At 35.6% G+C, this 25,667-nt stretch overlaps 1 protein-coding gene and 1 non-coding gene across 2 annotated transcripts; both read left to right on the plus strand.

Annotated features, from left to right (window-relative positions):
- Nucleotides 1-142: 142 nt before the first annotated feature.
- On the plus strand, nt 143-25,374 carry LOC138336438 (melatonin receptor type 1B-B-like). The gene is made up of 3 exons (XM_069285944.1): nt 143-647; nt 20,757-21,055; nt 24,234-25,374. Exons 2-3 carry the CDS (start codon nt 20,779-20,781, stop codon nt 25,088-25,090), a joined length of 1,134 nt encoding a protein of 377 aa, XP_069142045.1. The 5' UTR covers nt 143-647; nt 20,757-20,778; the 3' UTR covers nt 25,091-25,374.
- Trnaa-cgc (transfer RNA alanine (anticodon CGC)) lies at nt 23,408-23,479 on the plus strand. The gene has a single exon. It is a non-coding gene; the product is annotated as a tRNA-Ala (tRNA).
- Nucleotides 25,375-25,667: the final 293 nt, after the last annotated feature.

Genomic DNA, 25,667 nt, shown 5'->3' on the forward strand with positions numbered 1-25,667 from the left:
ATAATTGGTCATCGACGTCCAGTAACCTCATACGAGTAGGTCCCATTATTAAGGTGTCGAATGCCATTTAGTAATTGGCACTGGACATACGTGAGATCGTGCCGTGTCTAGTTCATTGTATTTGTGATAATGGACTGTCGTCGTGGTTTAAATGGATGGACATGGTATGTTGGTGACCATAGGTAAGACAGAGCATCATCTTGTGTCCACAGACCGTGGCCTCTGGAGCCTCCACACGGATCAGTGTACCGGAAATCGATACCGTTCAGATAAAATCAACAGAGAACAGCCTAGATTGAGTATGAATAGAGCACCAGCAGACATCATCAACCATCCACTGGAGTGCCGCGCACATACTCACTAACTGTGGCTCAGATACGGACCAAACTTGTTGAGAAGCATTAAAATCACTAATGGCAAAACTCAATATCGTTATGTGTCGCTTACAAACATATAAAGATGGATGAACTATATCATATTTGTTGTAAAACTTTGCTTCGGAAATCATTACAGAAAATGGAGATGAGTGGCTTGATTTGAATTCATATCACAATTAGAGTTTTGACGTTAACAGACCTGTTGAGTTTACCGAGCTTGGAGGACAACCGCTAGTGGGGACATCAACAGGAGACATTTGCATCTTACATGTGAGTATCTCATCATTATATACAATTTAAAGTCATTGTGATATGCATGCTATACATGTTAATGGTAAAAAATTGTATTGGTTTATAAGTATTAAGTTATTGTCACATCACAGGCAGTGGCAGTAGGGACATTAGTAGTATAAAAGGTATCATTAAGCGTATTTGTATAAGTTGTCATGAAAGAATAAGTGTATAGTAAGTAGTCCGTGTATTTGTAGTACAATGTAGTGAAGTAAGAGTGATATCCCGTAATATATGATAAGTAGAATCAGTAAAGGTAGAAAAAAAGTTCTATCTTGCAGTTATACTAATCGTATATACGACTTATATAGACATTCCTTGTAACACATCTTATAAGATCAAATGTGTTCACTGCTTACACCAAAGCAATCTTGTTTTGAGATTAAAATTTTGTTTGTCTGCGTGAAATGGTTGAGGGTGGAAGCTCTATTTGAAGGTCTAAATGTAAATTTTATATGAGATATCCCTGCCGCTCTTCCTTGCTTAAAACAACCACTGAAACTGGTATTAGAGACAATAATATTTAAACCATTTCAAACGCCTATGTTTAAATGTAACGAGTAGGTAACGAAGATGTTATGCAACATAAAAACTATTCCTTCAATATGCCACTGTTATGAAATAGATATTACCCTTTTCTTTCGTAATTCTGGTGCAGCATTATTATTGTTATACTTTCTTCACTACAGATGGCTATGAATGATGCAATTGTAAAGGTAAATCCATGCACTTTAGCTGATTAAAGTTAAGTCTCCTTTTTAGAAACTTATTAAAAAGAAAATATACAATAAAAAAATATTTAAGTGTAAAGCGTCCAAACTGATTTCTTTCAATAGCCTATGGCACTTGATATAACATTTCGAGACTTTTAAATAGTTTTGGCGTTCGGGGAACAAGCTAGATATAAATCTTCTCTAATGTTATTCGGTATCATACTGGGCTCCTAGGCATCAGTCTGATAACATATTGGCAGTGATTAACATCAAAATCTAGAAACAATAACATTATGGTGGCCTAAAAAGTGTGTAAATTATACTTGGATCTAGCCTGTGGTATTAATTAGAAAATACGTGATAAATAAATTATATATTTTCTTGGATTGTGTTTAAATTGAATATTGAATGTCACATAGATAAGTCACCAATAAATTACCAATGTTTACATGCTTTTGATATGAACTGTAAGCTGTAATGACTTATCTAATACTTGTGAATATGTTACCGTATTATTAGAGGGACATATATATTTAGTGATGACCGAACTGTACCTGTTGTAATTAATTTAGATGACTTGTCATATGTACTAATCAAGATCAAACAGATGTGTCAAGTAAGTCGTAATTAAGGAAAGGTAGATGTTCGATACGATCTCATCAAGAAGATCGATTGCAAATCCCTATCCTGAATTAAGTACAGTGGAGGAATTGGTTAGTCGGTCGCAAAGGGGATCAGTGGCTGATGGTCTAATTAATTGTAATTGTATGTGATAAATTTATGCCAGATACACAGTTAGTTTTGTGTGTTAGTACAATAATCGAAAATTTTGCTTTTAAAGACTAAACACTACTTAAACCTTAAAGTGAACAGTCGGGCAAGGATGGCTAAAGTCGGTAAAAATGGTGTGAATGTATCCAGTATAATTTCGTATGAAATGGAAAAATAAAATCTCTCGTCAAAATCTGTCTGCGTTCGAAGAAATTAATTCAAAGTATGGGAATTCTAAAACGTCCTCCCGGCGCACTATGTCCGTGGTTACATTTCCACGCAGCCTCGCTTTCAATGCTTTCAACTTTTCTTTACTTTAATGGTCAGAACTGGGAAACTAAGCAGAACTTGACCGTCGTATTAATATGTGAGAACTTTTGGAAGGTCAATAAACGCATTTAGACTGGTTTTCTTTGCCCGACTATTCACTTTAAATATTACAAGAATGTAATTTGTTTTCAATATACATGTGGTTAATTCTGGATACTTTTTACTACCGCCGAGTAGTACCGTTAATAGGGATATTTTGGATATGGCCTATTTGGCATTTAGCATGAAAGCGCCAAGATTTAACACACCAAAATGTGACTTCTTATTTATTTCTTTGTGTATTTGGATCAGTGCATCTACATGTACACATAATTAACACTTATGCGACCATCTGCTCTCGGATTAGTTACTCAATCAAGTTATGTAAACATATATTGAAGGTATGTTCTGTCAATCAAAAAAAACCATTACATACACAAATGTACACGTATAAGGGTATGTGATTATCAATTACTTCTATAGAAGATCAATATTTCAAAGCGTTGTTTAAGCATCAGTATGACTTTTAAATCAAATCACGTCAGTTTTTCATTGTTGAGGGATACTTGTAACAAAAGGACCGATGAAACAAGCAAGTCTTTTCATCATTTTAATATTTTGTTCATATAAGAGTGATGTGCCAATTACAGTACACAAGGAACATCAATTTAAACACACTTAAACTTAACCATACTATTTTGATACAAAAATGCCAAAATTCCCCGACGACTAAAAAGCCCAATTTACGGTATACTAACCCCTGCCTTTTCCTAAACCTCATACATTCGAATGTTGGTGTTTGAGTTAAAGTACACGTAGAAAGTTGCTATTGCGCATACCTGCACTCGAGTATTCCCATTGAACCAATCAGATGCGAGATGGGTTTTTTTTTCTGATCATGTCATCGATTGACAGGCGACGCAGAGCTTGTTTCCGATTATTCCATATCCGGTGACGTAACTAGAAGTAGTATCGGACAAATTTTAACCGCCTTCGATGTCATCTCTGTCTTACATCGCGAATGGTTTGTGACACTGTGATGGAAGTAGACCTGTGACGTACTTATTAGTCGGTAAGCTGTCAAAATATGGATGGAATAATATATGTATATTATACATAGACAAAAATGTACAGTTAACGGCTTGCAGGCCAAAGTTACATCTTTATCAACAATTTAAATCTAAAAGGATTTTCTTGAAAATGGCGATTTTCATTTTTTTTATATAAAACTTTGAATGAAGACGAAACTATATGTACTTGTACATGTGAAATATATTTATTTCCTGCTAACATGTAGCGTATGGAACAAGTACAACTTTCAATCAAACCATTTTCATTGTAACCCTGTATCGGTATATACAACAGTTAAAGTATGGAACTGAACAATTTCTGGTTTCCCTTGACTATTTGTCTATTTCCTTTCACTTATAGTAAATTGACAGGTCTCAGGAAATCTGAAACTTACTTTATCTCTCAACTCCATACTTTAACCATATGAATATTTATTAAGGCCTTTTATTAGAACTTTTTGGCGGTTTTTTTTCCTTCTTATTTTTGTGTTTCCGTGCTATTCCGTATATGGCATTTATTTACCGCGGAGTTGTTCGTTGCATGATTTATCAAATGTGCTTTCCAATCCTCGTTGGTTGCGTTCACTGATGTTATTTTATAATTATGACGTTCAGACAGGAGTCTATTCAATTACTATTTTGCTCTTTTGGGAATCGACGCAGTGCCATTTTGTTATTTCGTATTCTAGTTTATGATGGGAGTATTTTGTGCACAGGTTTAGATGCTGCACATTTATTTCCGCTCCCGATGTAATATAAAGCTGCTTTGCATGTTACTACTAAAACATTATGTCTCGTTATTTTCTCTTCGGTAAGGGAAAGTAAAAAGTTTATAAGTTTGGTTTTGATTTTAGTATAATTTGCTTGCCTTGTGGACAGAGGAACATTTATTGAAATCATATTTGCAACTAAAACAGTTTTATTTACGTTAAATGCTATCCACTCTGAACCTTATCATTAGTGTTAGATGGAAATCATTCTAATGGTCGCTAATGTCAATCAATTATAAAACACCTTGTATCTTTTCACATCAATGGAAAGGACTAGCGTTAATTGCCTGATAAAAATCAAATAGAGGATTAATCAAGCAGTTGACCGGATTGACATCAGATTAAATTCGTTGATTCCAGATAAGGATTAAACAGAAGCAATTAACTAAATAGTAATTAACTAATCAGTAGATAAAAGTTCTCATCTGCGTTAAGATAATCGCGGAGACCGCGCAGGGACATGGAAATAGATTTACCAATCGGTCCACATGGTTTACTTATCCGTGAATACGGTTTACCATTCCGTGCGGTTTACCAATCCGTGCACACGGTTTGCCAATCCGTTCGCACTGTTTACATATCCGTGCACACGGTTTGCCAATTAGTCTGCACGGTTTACTAATCCGAGCACACGGTTTGCTAATATACGCGCACGGTTTACCATTCCATGCGGTTTACTAATCCGTGTACACTGTTTGCCAATCCGTTCGCACTGTTTACTTATCCGTGCATATGGTTTGCCAATCCGTCTGCACGGTTCACTTATCCCTGCACACGGTTTGTCAATCTATTCGCACGGTTTACTTATCCGCACACGTTTTCAATCCATGTGCACTTTTTGCCATTCCGTGCACACGGTTTGCTAATCTGTCTGCACTATTTACTAATCCGTGCAAAATGTTTGCCAATCCGTTCGAACTGTTTACTTATCCGTGCACACGGTTTGCCAATCCGTCTGCACGGTTTACTAATCCGTTCACACGATTTGTCAATCCGTTTGCACGGTTTACTAATTGCGTAGCTATCATGCAACGGGGAATTTTAAACGCGTGGACAACACATGAGCCTAAAAATGACTTAAGTAGAGTGGCCGACGAGTGGGGTAGCTAGACTTGGACGCTGACGGGAAATTGTTACAATGTAGTAATACCTATAAGGTACTGTATCTATTAGCGTATATACAGCGTACGAATGGTTAAATGAATGGGGACTACTGTATTTGTACGGTTTATGAAATGGTTATCTAAACTTTAAAACAGGTTGGCATCGATTATTTCCTTCATGTCGGTATATAATTTTTTAATGTTTTGTTGAGTGCCGGTTCTATTGTTTACGTGGTAACAAAGCAAATTTGACCGAAGTGTCATTATTTAGACAGTTATGACGAAACATCAGGAAAAGTTATTAAAAAATATCATAATTGTAAGGACTGAACCTACGTCCGCCTCATTTACCCAGGTTCTGTTTGGGGTTCCGTATTGACAAAGAAACAACACATTTAATACAGTTAAAGAGTTTATTAACAAATATAACAAGGTTCACATGTACAGTGCTCACACACGGCAGGTCAGCCAGCGGCTTCGCCTTTATAACGTACGCACACACCAAGGACACATTACAGGTAAGTCACAGGACACAGGGATACATATCATCTCAACGGTCAGCTAATACATAGCTACTAACGAGAACAAACACACACACGTTCTACACATAGACAGCAGGACAGAAGGAAAGAGAGAAGAGTGAGTCTGACCAGCTCGAGGAGCTTCTCCAGACTAATGAAATAGTGTGAAACCATGCCTTTATAGCTAACCGGCCCAATGAGAGTACAGTTTAGGAAGAACCAATAGAAACACAGGATAGAGATGAAAGTGAAAGTAGAATTTATATATAGATACGGTAGCCACGTACACATGCACGACAATACATTATATAATAACTAACATTCTACAATATCACTTTCTCATACACTCACACTTCACCATGGCCATGGTCAACATACAAATATATCAAAACTTCCACAATTGTATGCGTTACGGACTAGTAACTACTGTATATTGTGTTATTCGTTGAATATTGACAAAAAGCTTAATTCAGACGCATTTTGTTTTACTGCAACTAAATACATGAATTCTGTCCTATTTCCAGGATTGAGTAGCTTGGTTGTTTAAGCTAATTTTAAAAGTGCATGATACCGAACAAATAGCCATATCATACATGTACAGTGTTCATTTTTCACATTGTCTGCCGTTGTCCTTTTTACGGGGAATTGTTTGAGGTTTCCAACAATTAATCTTTAATTAGTTCATTCTGTTTTGTGATTGGCTTTCTGCGTAGCAAATCAAATACTTGTAGTTATACCAATAGATGTACCGACTACACTCTCACTTTCATCAGAATATAAAACGAGACTGATAATTTTGTAGAGTCGCAAAGTAATACTACACTTATCATTATCTTCTGAGCAATTTAATAAAATGTTCATTCTCATAACGCGAGTCGTCTTATGCTTTCCGCCTCGTCTTAAGTATATTTCGTTAGTTGACTATCATTGCGTCCGGAAAGGCAGTGGGCTATTCGTCTTTGGTTCGATTAGTGGCATCAATAGCAGAGTGATTAAGTGTGGTCGCGCGATGTCCTTCACCTTTGAGTTCGAATCCTATGTGGAGTGGGACAGTTGTCAAGATATCGGTGGTTCCCCAATACTCTGGCTTTCTTTCATCTCTTGAATTGGCCCTGTCTGATCTTATCCTTGATCATCCGATGAGCGTGATGTTATTGAAAAACGTTATCGAAATTTAGTTATAGGACAAGAATCCATGTCAGCTTTTAGATAGGGCCATTTTAGCATCACATTACAACAAAGTCCAGTTTTCACAGACAATGTGTGGTAGGTTTTGGTAAGATTTCACCACCAGTAGCGTCTCTCAGTTGAGTTGCATAATATATGACTACAGTTGCGCGAAATAGACACACGTGGTTTTTTTATTATTAGAATTGCCGTCAATTGGAGTATAAAGTAGAAATTGTATATTAGATGAAGTACATATGCATATTGATTGTATACACATATATTAATAATACTTTGTGACCTCAACAAGGCAAATTCGATTTACTTATAACAGGTCGTTTAATTCATATTTACAAGTTGAAAATAATCAATAATCTATAGGCATCAATTAAAAAAACACATTAAACGTTTTGTAATATACAGGTTTATGTCTGCATTGGCATTATCCATGAATTAGAATTGAAGATTTTCTTGCCTCATGTTGCCGCCGTGTCCTCTATAATCCATTGACTCGAAGGTAGTCGATGGTTCAATGTTCAATGTACATGTCAGGTTTGATAATCTATCAAATTGACCAACTACACGGACGGATTCACAAACCGTGTGCACGGATTAGTAAACCGTGCGAACAGATTGGCAAACTGTATGCTCGAATTGGTAAACCGTGCGGACGGATTAGTAAACCGTGTGCACGGATAAGTAAACAGTGCGTATGGATTGGTAAACCGTGTGCACGGATTAATAAATATGTTTTCATTTCCCTTCGCGGGTTCCGTAGTAACTATATCAGGTCATTAAGTACAGTTCATTGAATTAATTCTGGTATGTAAAGTTGATCACGTATGTATATTACCTTGCGAAATTTTCTCTTTTTTTTACGAAATGTTCTCTTTCAGAAAGTACGAAATAGCTTTTAAAGAATATATGTTCAGTGATCTTGTCTTCGACCATCCAGCAGGTTGTCCAATATATCTTTGAAGTTCCATACCCGCAAAATTGGTTGTATGATATTTGAGTTCAAGATTATGTAAATGACATATTCAACATCATTATCCAAGAATACAGCGTATTTGATGATAAGGACCCTGTAAAAGCTTTTCTTGATAATCATTTCAGATATGATGTGTATCTTATCGTGTTTTGTATCAACATACGAGAATCTAGAATACGCGACAGTCTAAAAACATAATATATTTTCTTTTTACGTTGCATTCCGTGTATGGTGTTTTCAGGAACGAAGGCGAAGAGACTGTCAGAGTACCAGGAGACAAATGAAACAAGGATAATATACAATAATTATTCTGTTAGGGCTTCCAACCCGCATATCTTGAAGAAAAAAATGTTGAAAGACGTTTTTACTACCGTTTGAAAATTGAAGAGAGATGAGATATTTTGCTCACGCAAGGAAACGACAATGGTAATTTAGTTGTATCAAGAGAAAATGCAGATATTTTTCGCTTGAAATCAACTGTTAAATAAGTCTGTTGAAAAATTTTGTTTACTTCGCAACAGAGATGCCATTGACATGGTATGAAGCGTGGGCTAGTGTTTCCCTGTTTTCTTGGTGGACCTGCACCGTACTTAATGTTGATTTGTTTTTGTCTGATAGTAGTCATTGTTTGGTTTCTGTTAAACAGATAATTTGTTTTCCAACGCTTGTTTGGTTTCTGGTATTAATGGGTGATCATGATGCTCAAATCAAACTATATTTTGACAACAGGATTTGTAGTTTTAATGTTTCAAGAGTTGGTACGGTGTTATATTTAGTGTCTTAGATAATGCAATGTTTTTGCTACACGATCACAGTGTCTCTTTATTCGAAAGACTGCAATTTGGCTTCGCATGTTAATACTGTCGTATTTTTGTAAATTCTGTAAATCACAAATACGAAGCACACTATCTTTAAACACTAATTATTTTTGAAATTTTAATTGATTTGATAGACGTTTCATTACCTTTTGGTAAATTAATTTAATGAACTAATTTAAGCAACACACAAATGGGCTCTGCCAGTGTTAACATTATTCCTATTTTACTTGTCATTAGTATGGCAGTACAGATTGTAATGATTCTGCAGATTCTCAAGATGTTTAAGTATCAGATTCACACCGATGTATTGCCGGTATCTGAAATGGAAACAGCTCATCGAAAACTAGAGGTTCGTTTCCTGAAGCGTACTTGGATCTAAGTAAAAGATTCAGTATTTGTCATTAAAATATTGTCTTTGTTGACAATGACACATTTTATATTCGATGAGAATATATATGTCGTATACCAAGATGTGTTTATCAAGGCTTTTTGTTATTGTTTTACATTCGTTGTGAAGAAAAGCATGTTTTATATAAGTGCCGCCATTTTGGAGCAATCCGAGCACATTTCATAATATTGAACCGTATCAATCAGTACAGCTGGGCTGATTCCGAGAAAGGAACGCGACAATCAGTTAATAATCACCTTGTAATCGAGTCTTACCTTTATAGAGCTAGCTTCATATTATCCTCTTTGTTAAACGTGACATTCGGTATCTAATTAAGTCCGAAGTCTCCATAGATATTGTTGTTAACTGTGGTATTGGGATAATGGATGTTCTGTGCGGACATCATCAGTCATCTCGTCCATAATGAATATAGTCTTGTGATAGATATAATCACTCGTGAAACCCTTACAGCATTTTCGAAGCACTTAATCGTTCAGAACGAGATTGACTTAAAACATCTTTATATCATATTGTCATGAATTTAAAACCTTATAAGAGCATTTCGTTGCAATTTCAGTGGAGTACAAAAGATCCCAATGAATTTGTGTGTGTAGTTTTCCCGGTAGAGCATGTACGATGTATTAGAAATATGCCACTGAATTAGCGTAGGCCAAATCTGTCATATGATTTCACGTTTTAAGAGGTAAAGCGAGCCGACTATATATTAGGCAAAAATGAATTTAAAAGCCTAAAATATAGGCAGGTTTAGCGGACTAGGTTTTGTCTCTGTGATATGGTATATGCTATTGTTTCCTTCTGATAGAACATAAAGTAGTTTTGCATGTTATCGCTGAAAATATAATCTGTTTTACTATCATTTCGTCTGTGAAAACAAAGTTACATACTGTGAAGCAATTTATCATGATAAAATTCAGACTAATCTGTTTTGAAATAAATAATTCTGACATTTAAATCAATAAAGTGTATTCTGTTTTCCATTTCAGTCATATTATTTATTAAAATGTAAATTGTAACGAAATAAATTTGGTTGAAAGAGTGTCAAGCAATTCCGTAAATAACCAGTCAATGTATGTGGAAGTAATGCATTCGAATATTCTTTTCTTGTATTTGATGACAGTAGAATTATATACCTTTGTCAGTCATTGCTAGATATGGCTCCGTTTATATCTAACACCGTGTCCTGTGGCCTGATATGATTTTAAAATCTGAATAATTTTTGTTGTTGTCAACAATCGTTAGATGGAACTCGCAGATGATGATCATGGACGTGTGGTAGGGATATCCAGCAATGGAAGTTCTCACTTGTCGAATTAGAATCACTAATTACTTTTGAGGTAGTTCATTAGGGGAAACTGAACACTAATATGAATATTTCTTTCTGGAATCTCGCTTCTAATTTCCAACACAGTCATTTAAGAGAACACTTTTAGGAATGCGAAAATTAAACAGCAATGTCAATTTGCCATTGTTTTTTCTGGAAATGTCTAATCCACCAGTTTCGGTAAAGTAATAAGTTTTTTAATGATAGACTCATTTATCACTAATTTTTATCCCATGACTTCAGTAATGCTGTTTCCATTGAAAATTATAGCAACATTTAGTATTATATTTTTTGTTTCTATTTCATCAATAGTTCGTATTTTGACAGTATGATGTATGCTATGTATCTTTTGTACAATGTTTGTATGATACCAGTTGATGGACACCGTTGGATTCTCTGATAAGTTATCAAGTTTGTGATCAATCCTATAATATTATACATGTATGTAGCTAATGGCGTTATTCAAAACAATGGTAGATATTCTTCACTTCAACCTTCCTATCTTTCCACTGAAATTCATATTGATTCAGAATGCTTTCGTCTATATACCGTATTTGAAGAACTGTAAGTATGGCATATTAAAAAAATTAGGTTCTTGTGTCTGCATAGCGAATTGCGCACAGTACTTTAAAAAGGCATGCGGTATATTTAGCTCTGATGTTTATATGTAAGTGAGAGAGAGTCTTGTCAGTTACCGAAATTCTTCACCACATCCTCTGTTTATCGTCCGACCGGTAATGAGATCAGATAGTGTGCTTACGCCAGGATGGTAGATGCACGCAGGAATATAATTAGAAAGAGATTAACGGTTATGTCATTGTAATTACTCTTTGTTGAGTTTTTTTGAAATATTAATTGATCAGTCTTACTGGTTTTATCTTTGTATCTTGTTTTGTCCACCAATAAGTTTCAAGGTGAAAGTTCGTAATGCTTGCAAGTCATGATAATGATAACATTTCGATTTATCAGGTTCAAAATAAGAATATAACTTTACAGCTGCTACTGTGCTTTCAGGTTTGGGATACATTCAACATACATCATTCATATCAGATATTTACTTTTTATCTGAATTATAGGGATTTACCAATATATGCGTGCATTATTAGACATATCAGTATGGTAAATGTACAGAATGGTCATACATTATACCTTCCATAAGAGAACCCCCGCCAATTTGTTTAAAAGCATTGAAGAGTTCAGACAACGTACCTGATGCAAGCGTTTTCCATTTGGTATTGTATGTCTGCATCAATTGCATGTCAATTTACATCACTTGTTATGGGGCCTCGTAAACATGTTGGAGAGATGGCTGACCGAATGATATATCGGAACTCTCACGAGCGTAGGGGGAAATGATCAATGTAACTGAATACATGTACAATTTGTGATAGAGTTTATGAAATGATTATCGAGCTCGATGGAACAATGCACAAGGCCAGGTAGGCCTATGAACAAGATATTTCACGAGTATCCCTTATCCAGATTCTATTTGCAACAGGGGATTAAAAACGGGAATTCAAACAGCGCTTTTTACAATTTTAAATGAGTTGACAGGCAGGCAATTTGCGTTCATATAGTATATAAAAAGTATATTTGATAGATTTAGATTTGCAAAAAAATGAATTAATTTTAGTGTGCGATATTTGATATATTATAATTTCAATTTTTATGATTACATTTCAAAACCTGTGTGAGGACAAACTCAGTTCCATCGCGTTCATATCATCAATATATAAAGCTGATTCGGTCTAACAGAAACAATGACAACTAAAATGAACTACATGTATACTTTTGACCCCGAAGAGTTTGTATCAACAGTTAGTTTCCCGGATTCCGCTATCAGTCTGCAAATTTAAATACTTATATACACATGAAGATTGCAACGATATTACACGTCTGCATTCAATTTCCCTAGCGACTCAAATAATTTCAACGGGAGTAACTAAGGCACGTGGTGTAAGTTGCTATTTAAAATACTCTCTTGCCGATTCCTCCACAACAGTTGATTGATTTTACAGCCAGAATACCAACTGCTATTTATTGCTGTATTTAGTTAAATACCATCAGGACACACTCGCTGTCTCTAAAATTCGTTCTTGTCTTCTTAATTTAATAGCCCCATTGTCCTCGAGCTGAACACACCCCTTGCATATCGATAAGTCGGACTAAATTGGCTTAAATATGATGGTTGATAGAAATGTTTTACGGTTAAATAACGACCAAGATATGACTGTTTCATGACGCAGATTGCATTGCTTTCTGAAGTACATTTGAGCTATTCCCACTATTAAGTATATAGATATTCTATAAATTTCGACTTACTTTAATACCACATGGCATACTAGTTTCTATATAAAGTTCTATAAATCTTAGATGTGTGACGGTGGTTCATATTCAACTTAAATAATATACTTAACTACACATTTACTAAATATTATTAAGTTGTTTATGCTCGCTAACTGTTGGTGGTATATGTGCAATTTGTTGTCATTGAAACATAATCAAATGCTTTGTTGTTTTTTTTTTTTTTTTTTTCTCTTCAAATTTTTTATTTCCAAAAACATAATCAAAAAAAAAAAAAAAAAAAATGCTTCAAAATGTAATGCGTATTTTGCTTCAGTTCCAGCTGTTTCACATTCTCCAAACTTCAGGGGTTACTATCTCTGTCTTCATATCTACCCTTGAATATTTACAATTGCCACTGTTTCTGTATCGATAAACTATGTTGGGGCAGATCTGTTTATTTCCCAATAACTTGAGTGCAAAATAACGTGACCCAATTCGGTTCGTATGAAACCTGTAAACATTGGCGGACTTCCTTTGACATTACCCAAAATCACGTGTTAATGTTTACAAATAACACATTACGAGACATTCGGATACATACAATAAAAAATGTTTATCTTTTTAATGTATTATTGATATTTGACATGAATAAAATAACTGAAATATGAGAAATATTATTTGAGACGTCATGGAAAAAAAGGGCGGGTTAAAGCTTTCAGTAAAGGGCGCGCTTTTTTGAATAGTTGTTGTGTATGGATAAACATGACGGCAGTATAATTTTGACTGCGAATAACACAGGTAAATGATTGTATCTGACCTTTTGGTTGATTTTATTGTTTAAAGAAAATATTGTAAATATAAGGATTAACCTCTTACTTTGCTTAGTTTATGAGATGATAAACCCAATGGAGCAGTCGGTAAATTGTACGTAAATGCTTCGCGTTTACGCAATTTACTTCGTGCTCTATTGGGTTTATCATCTCATAAACTAAACAAAGTAAGAGGTTAATCCTTAAATAACTGAATGCTGTTCTGAAGAAAAGAACTAACCAATCACTGGCTAGCAGACACTTGTTTTGAACATTACAGAGTGCGACGCCCAACTCCAAAGCCACAAAATCAATCACAATGCCCCGTTATCTGATTCTTTTGATGTACATCAAAGGACCAATTTAATTGTTCATCCTCTGTCACACACAAAACCTTCAATTTTGCTATGACATAGTCCAGGGGTGGATATAACGACAGTGAAAGTAATCCATGTAGTATCGATGATTGTTCTTTCATATCTGAACGTAAGTGGGAGTTTTGTATTAGATTGATAATTTTTGACATGAAGTGGTTTTTTCTTTCCTTTTGATTATATTATTTTACCAATACGACCTATTGCAATCCTTTTTTTCGTAAGTGTTCATTTTTTCATTTCAATCAATTTTATTGAATCAATCAAAAGGATTGGGCAACAGGCTATGCCTATATGAGCCCTTTCCTAGCCAGAAACTATGTTCAAATTAAAGTATATACATGTATTAAGTTGATTACACAACATCTTAATTAATCAAATTTGGTATGTAACAAAAGAATATTATAATTACTATTGATATGCCAAGTATTATACTCTTATGGATATATAAGTTTGGGAATAAATTTCAAATTGATATTTTTATATATAATATAATTGTACAAGGGAGATAATTCATTAATAGACTGAATAATATTATAGTAGTAAGATAGTAATTAGTTATGTAATATAACAGACTAGTAAGCCACTAAAACTTTTTTGAAGTTTTCTCAGTTTTAATGGGTACATAATCCAGTGATTCTGCCTGTGTCTGGGACTACAAAAGTCCATAGCCAATTATTGGCAAAAGCCCCTAACACAGGCGAATACTAGATTCGCACCCAATAAAACTGGAAAAAGAGAGTAAAGCTTAGCATCATCATGATCGTGATTTAACATAAAAGATTCATATAATAAGAGGATTTTTTATAGAAGTTCTGATCGCCAAGTGATCGTAAGTGTTAAGATATCAATGTTCGGAGTTAGAGGCTATGTTAAATTGTTCCAAAATGTCTAAATGTTTCTATATTATGTTTCATGGGTGTGATGTGTTTACCCATCTACTTCCTTTTGTCAAGAGTAGTTTATCTTGCCTTGCTGCAATTCAGACGGCGTCTGTTGTTTTATATTGTAAATTGCTGATTTCCGCAGTCTTACACAACATGGTGTAGCCGTTAATAATATGTTGACAGTTTCAGATTTCCAGCAGAATTCTTATCATAGACGCTGCTGAATAATGACCTATTTAATGGCATAAAATTGAATAATGATGGTAATGTTTTTGTTACAATTGTTAGATTGCTATCTTAACTCTTACTAGCAGTGATGAACTAGGCCCTAATACATAACCTTTAACGAGTAACAACTACATTGGAACTCATCCGAATGTAATGTTTAATTTACCTGGCTTTGAATCAATCCTTCGATCTTTGGCTCCATGGAGAGAATTTAGTGATGTTATTGGCTGCTGAATTACCCCCGAGCTTTCAATTCAAGTGATATAAATACAGGGAGTTGATACAGGTAAAGAAACTGTGTTTTTAACACCACGATTTATTTCACATGGATATTCTAAATCATGACGCTAATGGATGTATCTGCATTGGCTATCCAATTGGCTGTTTTGAAGTCCAAGAACAGCTTTGGATTGACACCAGTGTTCCTGATTCCTGATTTCTAAATGCCAGCGGGACACAGTCACATAAACCTGGAAATGGTGCTGGTATTAGTGCGCTCAATCATTATGGGAAAACAAATAATCAAAAACCATAATGAAGTAGGAATAATGATTAGTTATATATATATATATATATTGTTGTTGATTACCTTTGTGAGGATGAAATGCAAATCACCACAACCGTAATTCTCGAAATGTGAGAATAAACGATTATCTAGGTAAGGAATCTAGTGTAAGGAATGACTTGTGTTCATCCTGATATTGATATGCTTCCAATTAAACTTATAGTACCGCCTTAAAGTCTAGGGATAAACTAGTAATACTATCAAAGCATGTTGATTATATACTTCCCCTTTGACGAATATGTTTAAGATGTGTATTATATGTGCTGATACCATTTGTAATATATTTGTTCCTTGATATACCGTTTAAAAAGAAAATGAAATAATTAGCAAATTATTGTTTGTTTAAAAAGTATGTACCTGTTACTGATACTGTAGCACCATATACACTTTACATACAGTTAACGTGTTAACGTTAGCTATAACATCAAATATCGATAGAGTATGAAATATTAAGTATTTATCTATGCAATATAACTCTTTGCTTTCCAGTATAAGCATGAATGAAATCAGTTATATCGATATCTGCAATATGTATAAGATACAGATTAACAAGTTTCAAAATAAATATACATCAAGATTAGTTACAATGTACAACCTTCCAATGGGCCAAATCGAATTTGATATCGTTATTTTTTATATTTTATGCGGATATATACAGTGTATACTTATTGGTGTTTAAATGTACAACAGTCAGATACATTTAGAAGAGCTCGTTTCCAGGTTACCAAGGTATACTACTTTCGATTTACCATATGTTATCATCGTCAATAAAACCAGCATCATTATACATATCATTCATAATCTGAAGTTGAATCGATGACTTATTTCCTTATCCCTATTACTTGGTCTTCAATAATAAAAAAACAGGAAACGTCCATAGGATTGATTATTTCATGCTGAAGTCAAATAAAATTATCATCAAACTAGAATTCGTGCAGACCTAGTAATCAGTACTGCAAACGAGCCATTGCGAAGACGATTAGATAGTTTATATGCACTCTAAAATCTCCCTCTTATATAGATCTTGCAACTGGATGATACATGCAGTGATATAAATCTAAACCGTAATTGCAATGAGGAAAGTCATTTAGAATCATTTTATGGAAGTATATGTTCAAAACGATGCTAGCAGCATGTTACAAACTGTCTTATGACGAGTAAATGAATTTTCAACTTTTATATCAGTTTACATTTCAACCATCGCAAATTGAGATGTCTGTGTCACCGTTTTGTGCATGGATTCATAACAGAGGACAATAGATACTTTTTAAGTAACCATGGATACCAAGGTACATTGTTCTAAACGAGCTTCGATCAACCATCAGTGGATGGACAATACCAGCTGTTCTGGCGCGGTTTGCTGCGAATCGAGTGTAGCCAATTTCTCACTTATGACGAATCGAGTGTTTTCCATGTCACTCTAGTCTCTGAGGAGTTCCGAAGAAACACACTATTCAGAGGCTTCAAGAGTGTCTCGATCTGATTCCATTTTGTCTCCACAACATCCCGACAGTGTAACCGTAAAAAGTGTTAATGAGTCATCAAAATGCTATGATATATACTGCGTGTCCACTGGCGAAAGAGATGGGTATAAGTTATCATAGGGAGCAGAAAGACAATTAACTAGTGTACTGGAATGCCATCACCAAAGCCCTTCACAAATAAGGTCATAAAATGCTGCATATAGATTGGATGTCAAATATGTCTTCATAGAGAAAGGCAGACACGCAATCTGTATGTATTGCAATAACACAAAAGTCGTTACACCCATGTTTTCACTCTCTGTAGTGAGGTGGTAGAATGGTAGACATGTGTTTCACGAAAGAAAAACTGCAGGAGATATCAGACTCATTCAACAAGAGGCCCAGAGTGCCTGTATCGCTCACCTGGTTTGTTATGCCAAGTAATGATCTGAATACAGGTTCATTGTTTCTTTTCTGAAGGAATTTTAATATTAACTTCTAAATCCCCTATTGGGCCCTATTTATAGGATTTACCTCTATTTCCCCTATTGGGCCCCGCCCGTCCTGCCCCCGGGGTGTCAGAGCCAAAATTTATAAAGTTCTGTTCCCCTTCTCCCAAGGATATTTGTGGCCAAATTTGGTTTCAATCCATGCAGAACTCTAGGACAAGTATCGATTTATAGGATTTACCTCTATTCCCCTATTGGGCCCCACCCCTCTTGCCCCCAGTGGGTCAAAGCCAAACTTTCTACAAGTTCTGCTCCCCTTCCCCCAAGGATGTGTGTGGCAAAATTTTGTCACAATCCATGCAGAACTCTAGGACAAGTAGCGATTTATAGGATTTACCTCTATTTCCCCTATTGGGCCCCGCTCCTCCTGCCCCCGGGGGGGTCATAGCCAAGATTTATACAAGTTCTGTTCCCCTTCCCCCAAGGATGTTTGTGGCCAAATTTGTTTACACTCCGTGCAGAACTCTATGACTAGCAACGATTTATAGGATTTACCTCTATTTCCCCTATTGGGCCCCACCCCTCCTGCCCCCGGGGGACCAGAGCCAAAATTTATACAAGTTCTGTTCCCCTTCCCCAAAGGATGTTTGTGGCCAAATTTGGTTACAATCCATGCAGAACTCTAGGACAAGTAGCGATTTATATGATTTACCTCTATTTCCCTTATTGGGCCCTGCCCCTCCTGCCCCCGGGGGGTCAGAGCCAAAATTTATACAAGTTCTGTTCCCTTTCCCCCAAGGATGTTTGTGGCCAAATTTGGTTACAATCCATGCAGAACTCTAGGACAAGTAGCGATTTATATGATTTACCTCTATTTCCCCTATTGGGCCCCGCCCCTCCTGCCCCCGGGGGGCCAGAGCCAAAATTTATAAAGTTCTGTTCCCCTACCCCCAAGAATATTTGTGGCCAATTTTGGTTACAATCCATGCAGAACTCTAGGACAAGTAGCGATTTATAGGAATTACCTCTATTTCCCCTATTGGGCCCTGCCCCTCCTGCCCCCGGGGGGTCAGAGCCAAAATTTATACAAGTTCTGTTTCCATTCCCCCAAGGATGTTTGTGGCCAATTTTGGTAACAATTCATGCAGAACTCTATGACTAGTAGCGATTTAAAGGAAATGTTGACGGACGGACGGACGGACGGACGGACGGACGGACGACGGACGACGGACGACGTGCAATGACATAAGCTCACCGGCCCTTCGGGCCAGGTGAGCTAAAACATATGCATTCCTTGTGAAGGAATTTCATTCATTAAAGTCAGCATAAGATGTTTCATACCTGAAGTTAAACAAAATACAACATGATTAACCAAAACCTACAAACCAAATGATATTCAGCCTACCTGAACAAATACCGAATCATGATTGATATTTCTATTACCTCCGGTATGTTGAAAATGGAATCAAAGCCTGATACAGCATCTGTATATGAAAAACCGTACACTAAACCATGAAACAGGATTTACAGCAACCATCAGAAAAGTATGAAAAATGGTTCTAATCACGAACATAATTTGAGTTTTGACTTCCATGTGCACAATCAATATTCCCACTGTGCGAGATGTGACTTTCATTGATGTACTATCGGGTTCCTGGATTAATATGAAAAAGCGCCATTTCTATATATAAATGTATAGAATATAAATAAGATAGGACTGGAATTACCACAGATACATATGTAAATGACCGGGCATTCTTCATACTATCTTATTTAGTATGAATTTAAGATAAACTTTCGGATCAGGTGATATATCATTATAACGGAAACATTCAGCCGGTTTAATGACCAATACAGCTCCGTGGTATCCATGGTTAACGGCCTTAAGGACTTTTGGTTCTTATTACAATCAGTGATGTGTTTCTTCATGTTCCTTTAAACAAATAATAGTAATTAATATATTTGCTACGTATATTTATTTGATGTGTGTTGTTGTGCCTTAATTCGGCTTTAGGGAATCTATTATTAATTATTAACTTAATTATGCTGTTTTCAGTCAATGACACTTCAAATCATGAAACAAACGTATGTAGACATTTTCAATATCTGCTGTCGTCGTGAAAGAAACAAAAGGAATGTGACGATGGTTGAAGAGGCTAATGCTATTGCCTTTTAGCCTTTTAGACTTGCATCGATGTCTGCCTTTAAAATAATAATTCAAAGCCTCTGTTGTCGGTTTTAAGATCAATCCCTGCTAGACATATAAATCAAACACGCTGCGTGTTAGCTATTACCTGAACGATTATATGAATCCAGAGGTATTTCGGCAGTCAATTTTATCGTATTTAAATGTGTATTTCAAAATGATTCGATTTGGTAGCCTAAGAAAAAAAATTCAATCGAATCGTTACGTTGAAAGATTTACTCACTCTTGTAGTGTATTGGGAAAGCTTATAAACAGGAGTTTAGAGAAAGCTTATGGTGTCATCTGAGCTAAATTTTTAGTTCTTTTCCTAGGAATAAAATATGTTCCAAAGACTCTGGGATGTACTGTAGTATCGATGGGTAATAGACGGTAATGTTACTTAGAGTAGTATTTCTTGTAAAAAAAATTGAAAGTGAATAACCTACACAGTCAGCGCCATGTTTCAAACTTTCGGTTAATATCTAAAAATGAGTTGCATCACGTGAGCAACATCAACGATACCCATATACACTGTAGATCGGGACATCCAAGTCATATCACGTTATCAATATCGGCAATACCCGTAACAGAACACACTGTATCGGAACAGTTCGGATATTTCCGAGCTACTTTAAACGTGTACATGTGGAAAATCAGAATCTAAAATTCATTATTTAATTGCTTTGCGAATATGAACTTTACAAAACTCGGTAGATATGGGAAGTTTAAAACTTTGGGAGGCGAAGAAAAATATGTAAAAGACTTTAAATGTTTTTCTGTGACAAAATGAGAAAAAGTTATACACCATACAACTTTAAACCATGGTTGCAAGCTTAGCTTTAAACCGCCACTAACATGTTACGTTTTATTTGTTGGTAGGGGGGACAATTAGTCGAAGACCATGGATAACTATACCACTACGACAGAACTCGCAGTCGACTTTCATTCTGATCAGATCCTTGAACGCCACCAGTTTCTACTTGATAGCCCTGGTCTCGCCATTCCTTGCATCATTGTCCTGACATCTGCCTCCGTTGTAGGGACTTTTGGAAATGTTCTGGTGATCATTGCAGTTGCTACACAGAAGGCTCTACAGAATAAAGAGTCCATATTCGTTGTCAATCTGGCTATGTCTGATCTATATATCACCACGGTAGCCGACCCGATGGGTATAGTAGGTAAGTAAAACGATTTGTACGTACTGCCGTCATTGTGTTAGCGTGCGGAGTAATTTACAGAAGTCCTAATGTAGTTCCCTGGAGTACACACGTCAATAGATACTGATGACTTTCATTACAACCTGTAAATGAGTAGAATATATCATTAAGTTTCATCACCATGACGATTGAGAACCGGGTTACTTTTTGCAAGCAATATTGTTGCGTATTTTGCAGGCATTTGGGGTTCGTAAAAATACTTCTAAACTCGGAGTAGTCACAGTTCTAAACGTAACGCATGCATTAAGGATATTTTGATGGATATGGCCTCATATCTAATGAGTCATTGTTTTTCTTGAAGTCATTATAGCCACGCGGGATCATTTTGGTTGCTATGAGTTTTCATTCCTTATTACACATATCTACAGTATGCTCAAATAGTCAGTATGGAAAACTGTGACAAACCATTTTTCATTTTGTCCATAATACTGCAAATCAACTGTCTTTCGCGTGCGATTTACTTTCGCGATTCCCGTGATAGGGGTAACATCGCAATTGTTTATCTCCACGAAATATCACAATTACAAAATAGAGTTTGTGGTTGTCGAATGCAGGTTTATCTTATCAAACTAGGGAATTGTATCATCAACTGGTTGTTGTGACAATAACTTTCAATACTGCGGCAAGCTTGTAGACGGCACAAACTGATGTTCTAACTGCAAGTTACATTTAGTACCTTTATTGTGTTAAATACTGTGTTATTTGCTCACCACTAACACACTGCTATGTGTATAACAGCAAATTGGAATCCTGTATCATTATTATAAGTTCACAAACCATATTTGTAAGACTCGCAATTGTGGTTATAGCCGTTAAACGGAGGACACGGCTAATGCATATGTGTGGATGTCATTTTGATGGCGCTATAAGCCCAGAGAGAAAATTGCTTTATTTTCGTTATTGCAAATTCTGTGTTGACATTCGATGAAAGTGTTAGGAGGTAAACGTAATGGCTTGGGAACAACTATCACTGATAGTGATAGATAATGCAAAAGCGATGTTTGTAACGGTGTTTGTATGTTAACAGATTCCGAAACAATCTGAATCACTGTGAAATCAGAAAACCAAGGTAAAGATTTTTACACTGTAGTATATATACACACATTCGTATTATCTTTTATTTCTAATAAACGTTTACTATTATTGTATATGCCTACTGTCGATCAGTATTCTCAGTACTTCAGAAATTACGTTTTTATTGTACGTGTCTCATAAAGATGCTCCACCGCCGACAGAGCATAAATGATATTCATTATTTGAAAACACTTGGTGTTTAGTCGTGTATATATATGGCTAATTAACAAAAAAAAACCGTTCCGTTATCAATATATGTATATAAATTTATATTCACATTGATGTACAGTCTGACATAGATCAATACACATTAAGATAACTTCGTTTTGATAGATATTAACATGTGCTAGCTACGTCATTTTGGACATGAAATAAAACAAATCGTATGTTTGAGATAGAATGTGCCGTTTTATCGGGGAATTTTCTAAGAGCTAGAGCGATCGCAGGTGGTCATTTTATTAGTCCGTACTCCAGGCATTATTATGCAATCATAGTTGTAAACAACAAAGCGAAAACATCCATTAGTATACAGATTCGACTAAACCGAAAACGTCAATAAATGTACAGAGTAGGCATACATTGAAGAAAATATCGGTAAATGTGTATTATAACCATTGAGTAGAGCATATTGGTAAATAAAACACGTGTGTCTGTTAAACTACCGTTGTTATTTCATACATAGTATTTTAATTTTAGTCACAAAACCATAATTATTATAATAATTTAGCGTTTGTCAAAATCACATTAAATGTGTCTGGAAATCAGAAATCTTTGGGAAAAGTGAGCAACTTTCAGAATTCCAAGTACACCAAAATGATGTCCGCTTTTTACTCACTAAAGCTGACAATGCAAATTAAAAAAACATCAAGTTAAGTCTTTAAAAATATATGTCAATAATTATCATTTATTAATCACATCCGTGGCCGCAGGTAGTCGTTTATGTAAGGTCATGTATTCGTTCTTGCTGAATTTTTTTTTCTTTTCTGTTGATATCTGTATTGTCAATGATTGAAAAGTTAATTTCCACATTTACGAAGGTGTGTTATTTTAATTATCTTGTTTATATCGCCACCGTTACGGTTATAGATATAGTTTATAAATAATTATAATATGAATGACCATTCAATGTTATTAGGCATTACACAAGGCACGAATATCTTTACAGGCCGATCGACAGGTGGATATGTATAATGCACAGGGCACGCACTTATCTACTGTGTATATAACACTACTAGCGTAGGGGATGTAGCTCAGTGGTAGAGCGTTCGCTTCGCATGTGAAAGGCCCCGGGTTCAATCCCCGGCATCTCCAAATTTTTAACAATATTTTTTATTTATGTACATAATCTTCAATTAGCGAAGCGATACACTAAAACTGATAAGAATTACTAACTTGTTAAATGTTATAAAGTTTAACTTCTTCATCATAGGAATTGTTGCAATGCTTTTATTTTATACATCACATCCAATTATTGTTTAAGTAGAAGCGGATATGTATTTCATTTTTTTTGTATAATTTTCCCCAATGGAGTACACTAAATAAAGATGTTAGTGGCATGACTCGCACTGATCTCATCACATGAAATATCTGGAAACATTTATACCTTTCTTATTCCTTAATTCCTTCTTTATGAATACCTTATTCTTTTATGCTTTATCTCGAGATATTTTGATTAAGTAATCATGACCTTTTTCAATAAGGTGACTGTCAAATATTGACGATAGCTGATACTCAAACCAGTCTTAAAACATCTATATCAAATCCGTTAATATATCACAAGGGAAATTGATGAATATTTCATAACAAAAGATATCAATGTACGTGTATCGCTAAGTATATTATATAGTCAAAGTGACTGACCTGACTTATTTTCACCAATATTTGTACCACTGCACTACGGAAATACCCATATATATAGTGAATTGAAAAGAAAAACGTTGCACAAATGGAATTTTGTTCCTTTTCCTACTTCCGTGTTCGTAAATTGTGCTATGGGATCAGTTTTTGTTGTTGTTACTTTTTTTGGCTTTATGGAATTGATTTACATTAAGGTTTATAATTTCAGCCAAGTTGGAAGGTGAGCAGTTCTTCGATAGTATTCCTGGGCTGTGTCGGACGATAGCATCCATCTGCACTGTGTCGTGTATCGTGTCTCTAGGATCAATCGCCTGTCTTAGCTTCAACAGATACATCCACATCTGTCATAATCATCAGTATAACCGAATCTTCACAAGCCGAAACTGCGTCATCATTTGTTGTGCACTCTATGTCGTCGGCATCACGATGGTATGTCTAAATTTTGCAGGAATCGGTGATCACACTTTCGACCGGAAGAGTTTAGAATGCATCTGGGATAGGATGGCAACTTTTCCGTACACTGTAGTGTTTTCTGTGACTCTGGTCTGGGTGCCGGTGTTGGTGACAGGTATCTCTTATATCAAACTGTATATGTTTGTTTTGGAAAGTCAAAAACGTCTTCAGCAACATTCGCGACAGCCTATCACAACGGTATCAACATCTGTAACGACTGATGCTGTCACAAACGAACGAACAAAACCCAACCAAGAAGAAAACATTCCGGCGCCATTACCTCTTCAGAAAAAGTCCGTTCGGAAGTCACTCCATCTCGCTCGGACTATCTTTGTTGTGTACGCTGTGTTCTCTACTTGCTGGATTCCATTTGCTGTTTTGATGGTTGTCGACACTCACAACACTTTCTCTCATGTCCTTCATTTGTTTATCACAGTGTTTGCGCATCTCCATCCCTCCTTAAACTGGCTCGTCTATTACATTACCAACAGGAAATTCGCAGTGGCCTTTGACAAGCTGGTGTTTATGAAAAAATGGGTCCCAAGGATGCGACCGGCCGAGATTTCACAAACTACACAAACTCCCCAACGAGATATGCCCAGCGAACCATAACATCAAATTATTGTAAAATATCAAAAACATATCACTTGTTGTATTCCTGATCACAACAAAAGAACACCTGCCTTGTTCCAGTTGTAATGATGTCGTTCAGAACAATCGTTAAGTCAATACTATATATGTTGCTATCTCAGCTGTGTTTAAATATGTTATTTCAATACATTAATATGTTCCATGAATACATATTACATGACTTGATATTGCGCTTTGGTAACATTTTGACCGCAAATAATCTTTGCAAATTCCTATTCTTTTAAATATCCATTTTTATTACTTGCTCTGCTGCTTAAATGCAATACATACCTGTCTTTACTTCTTACTACACATACTTTACTTCTTCTTATTTACCTGTCTACTTACTTACTTGTCTTCTTATTTACCTGTCTTACTTACACATACCTGTCTTACCTGTCTTTTACTACCTGTCTTATTACTTACACATGCCTGTCTTACTTTAACCTGTCTTACTTATTTACTTATTACCTTCTTACTTACCTTGTCTTACTTCTTAACATCTCCTTCTTACTTACCTGTCTTATACCGTCTTACTTACCTGTCTTACTTACACATA

This window comes from Argopecten irradians, chromosome 12 (assembly GCF_041381155.1).
Source record: "Argopecten irradians isolate NY chromosome 12, Ai_NY, whole genome shotgun sequence".
Taxonomy (NCBI): domain Eukaryota; kingdom Metazoa; phylum Mollusca; class Bivalvia; order Pectinida; family Pectinidae; genus Argopecten; species Argopecten irradians.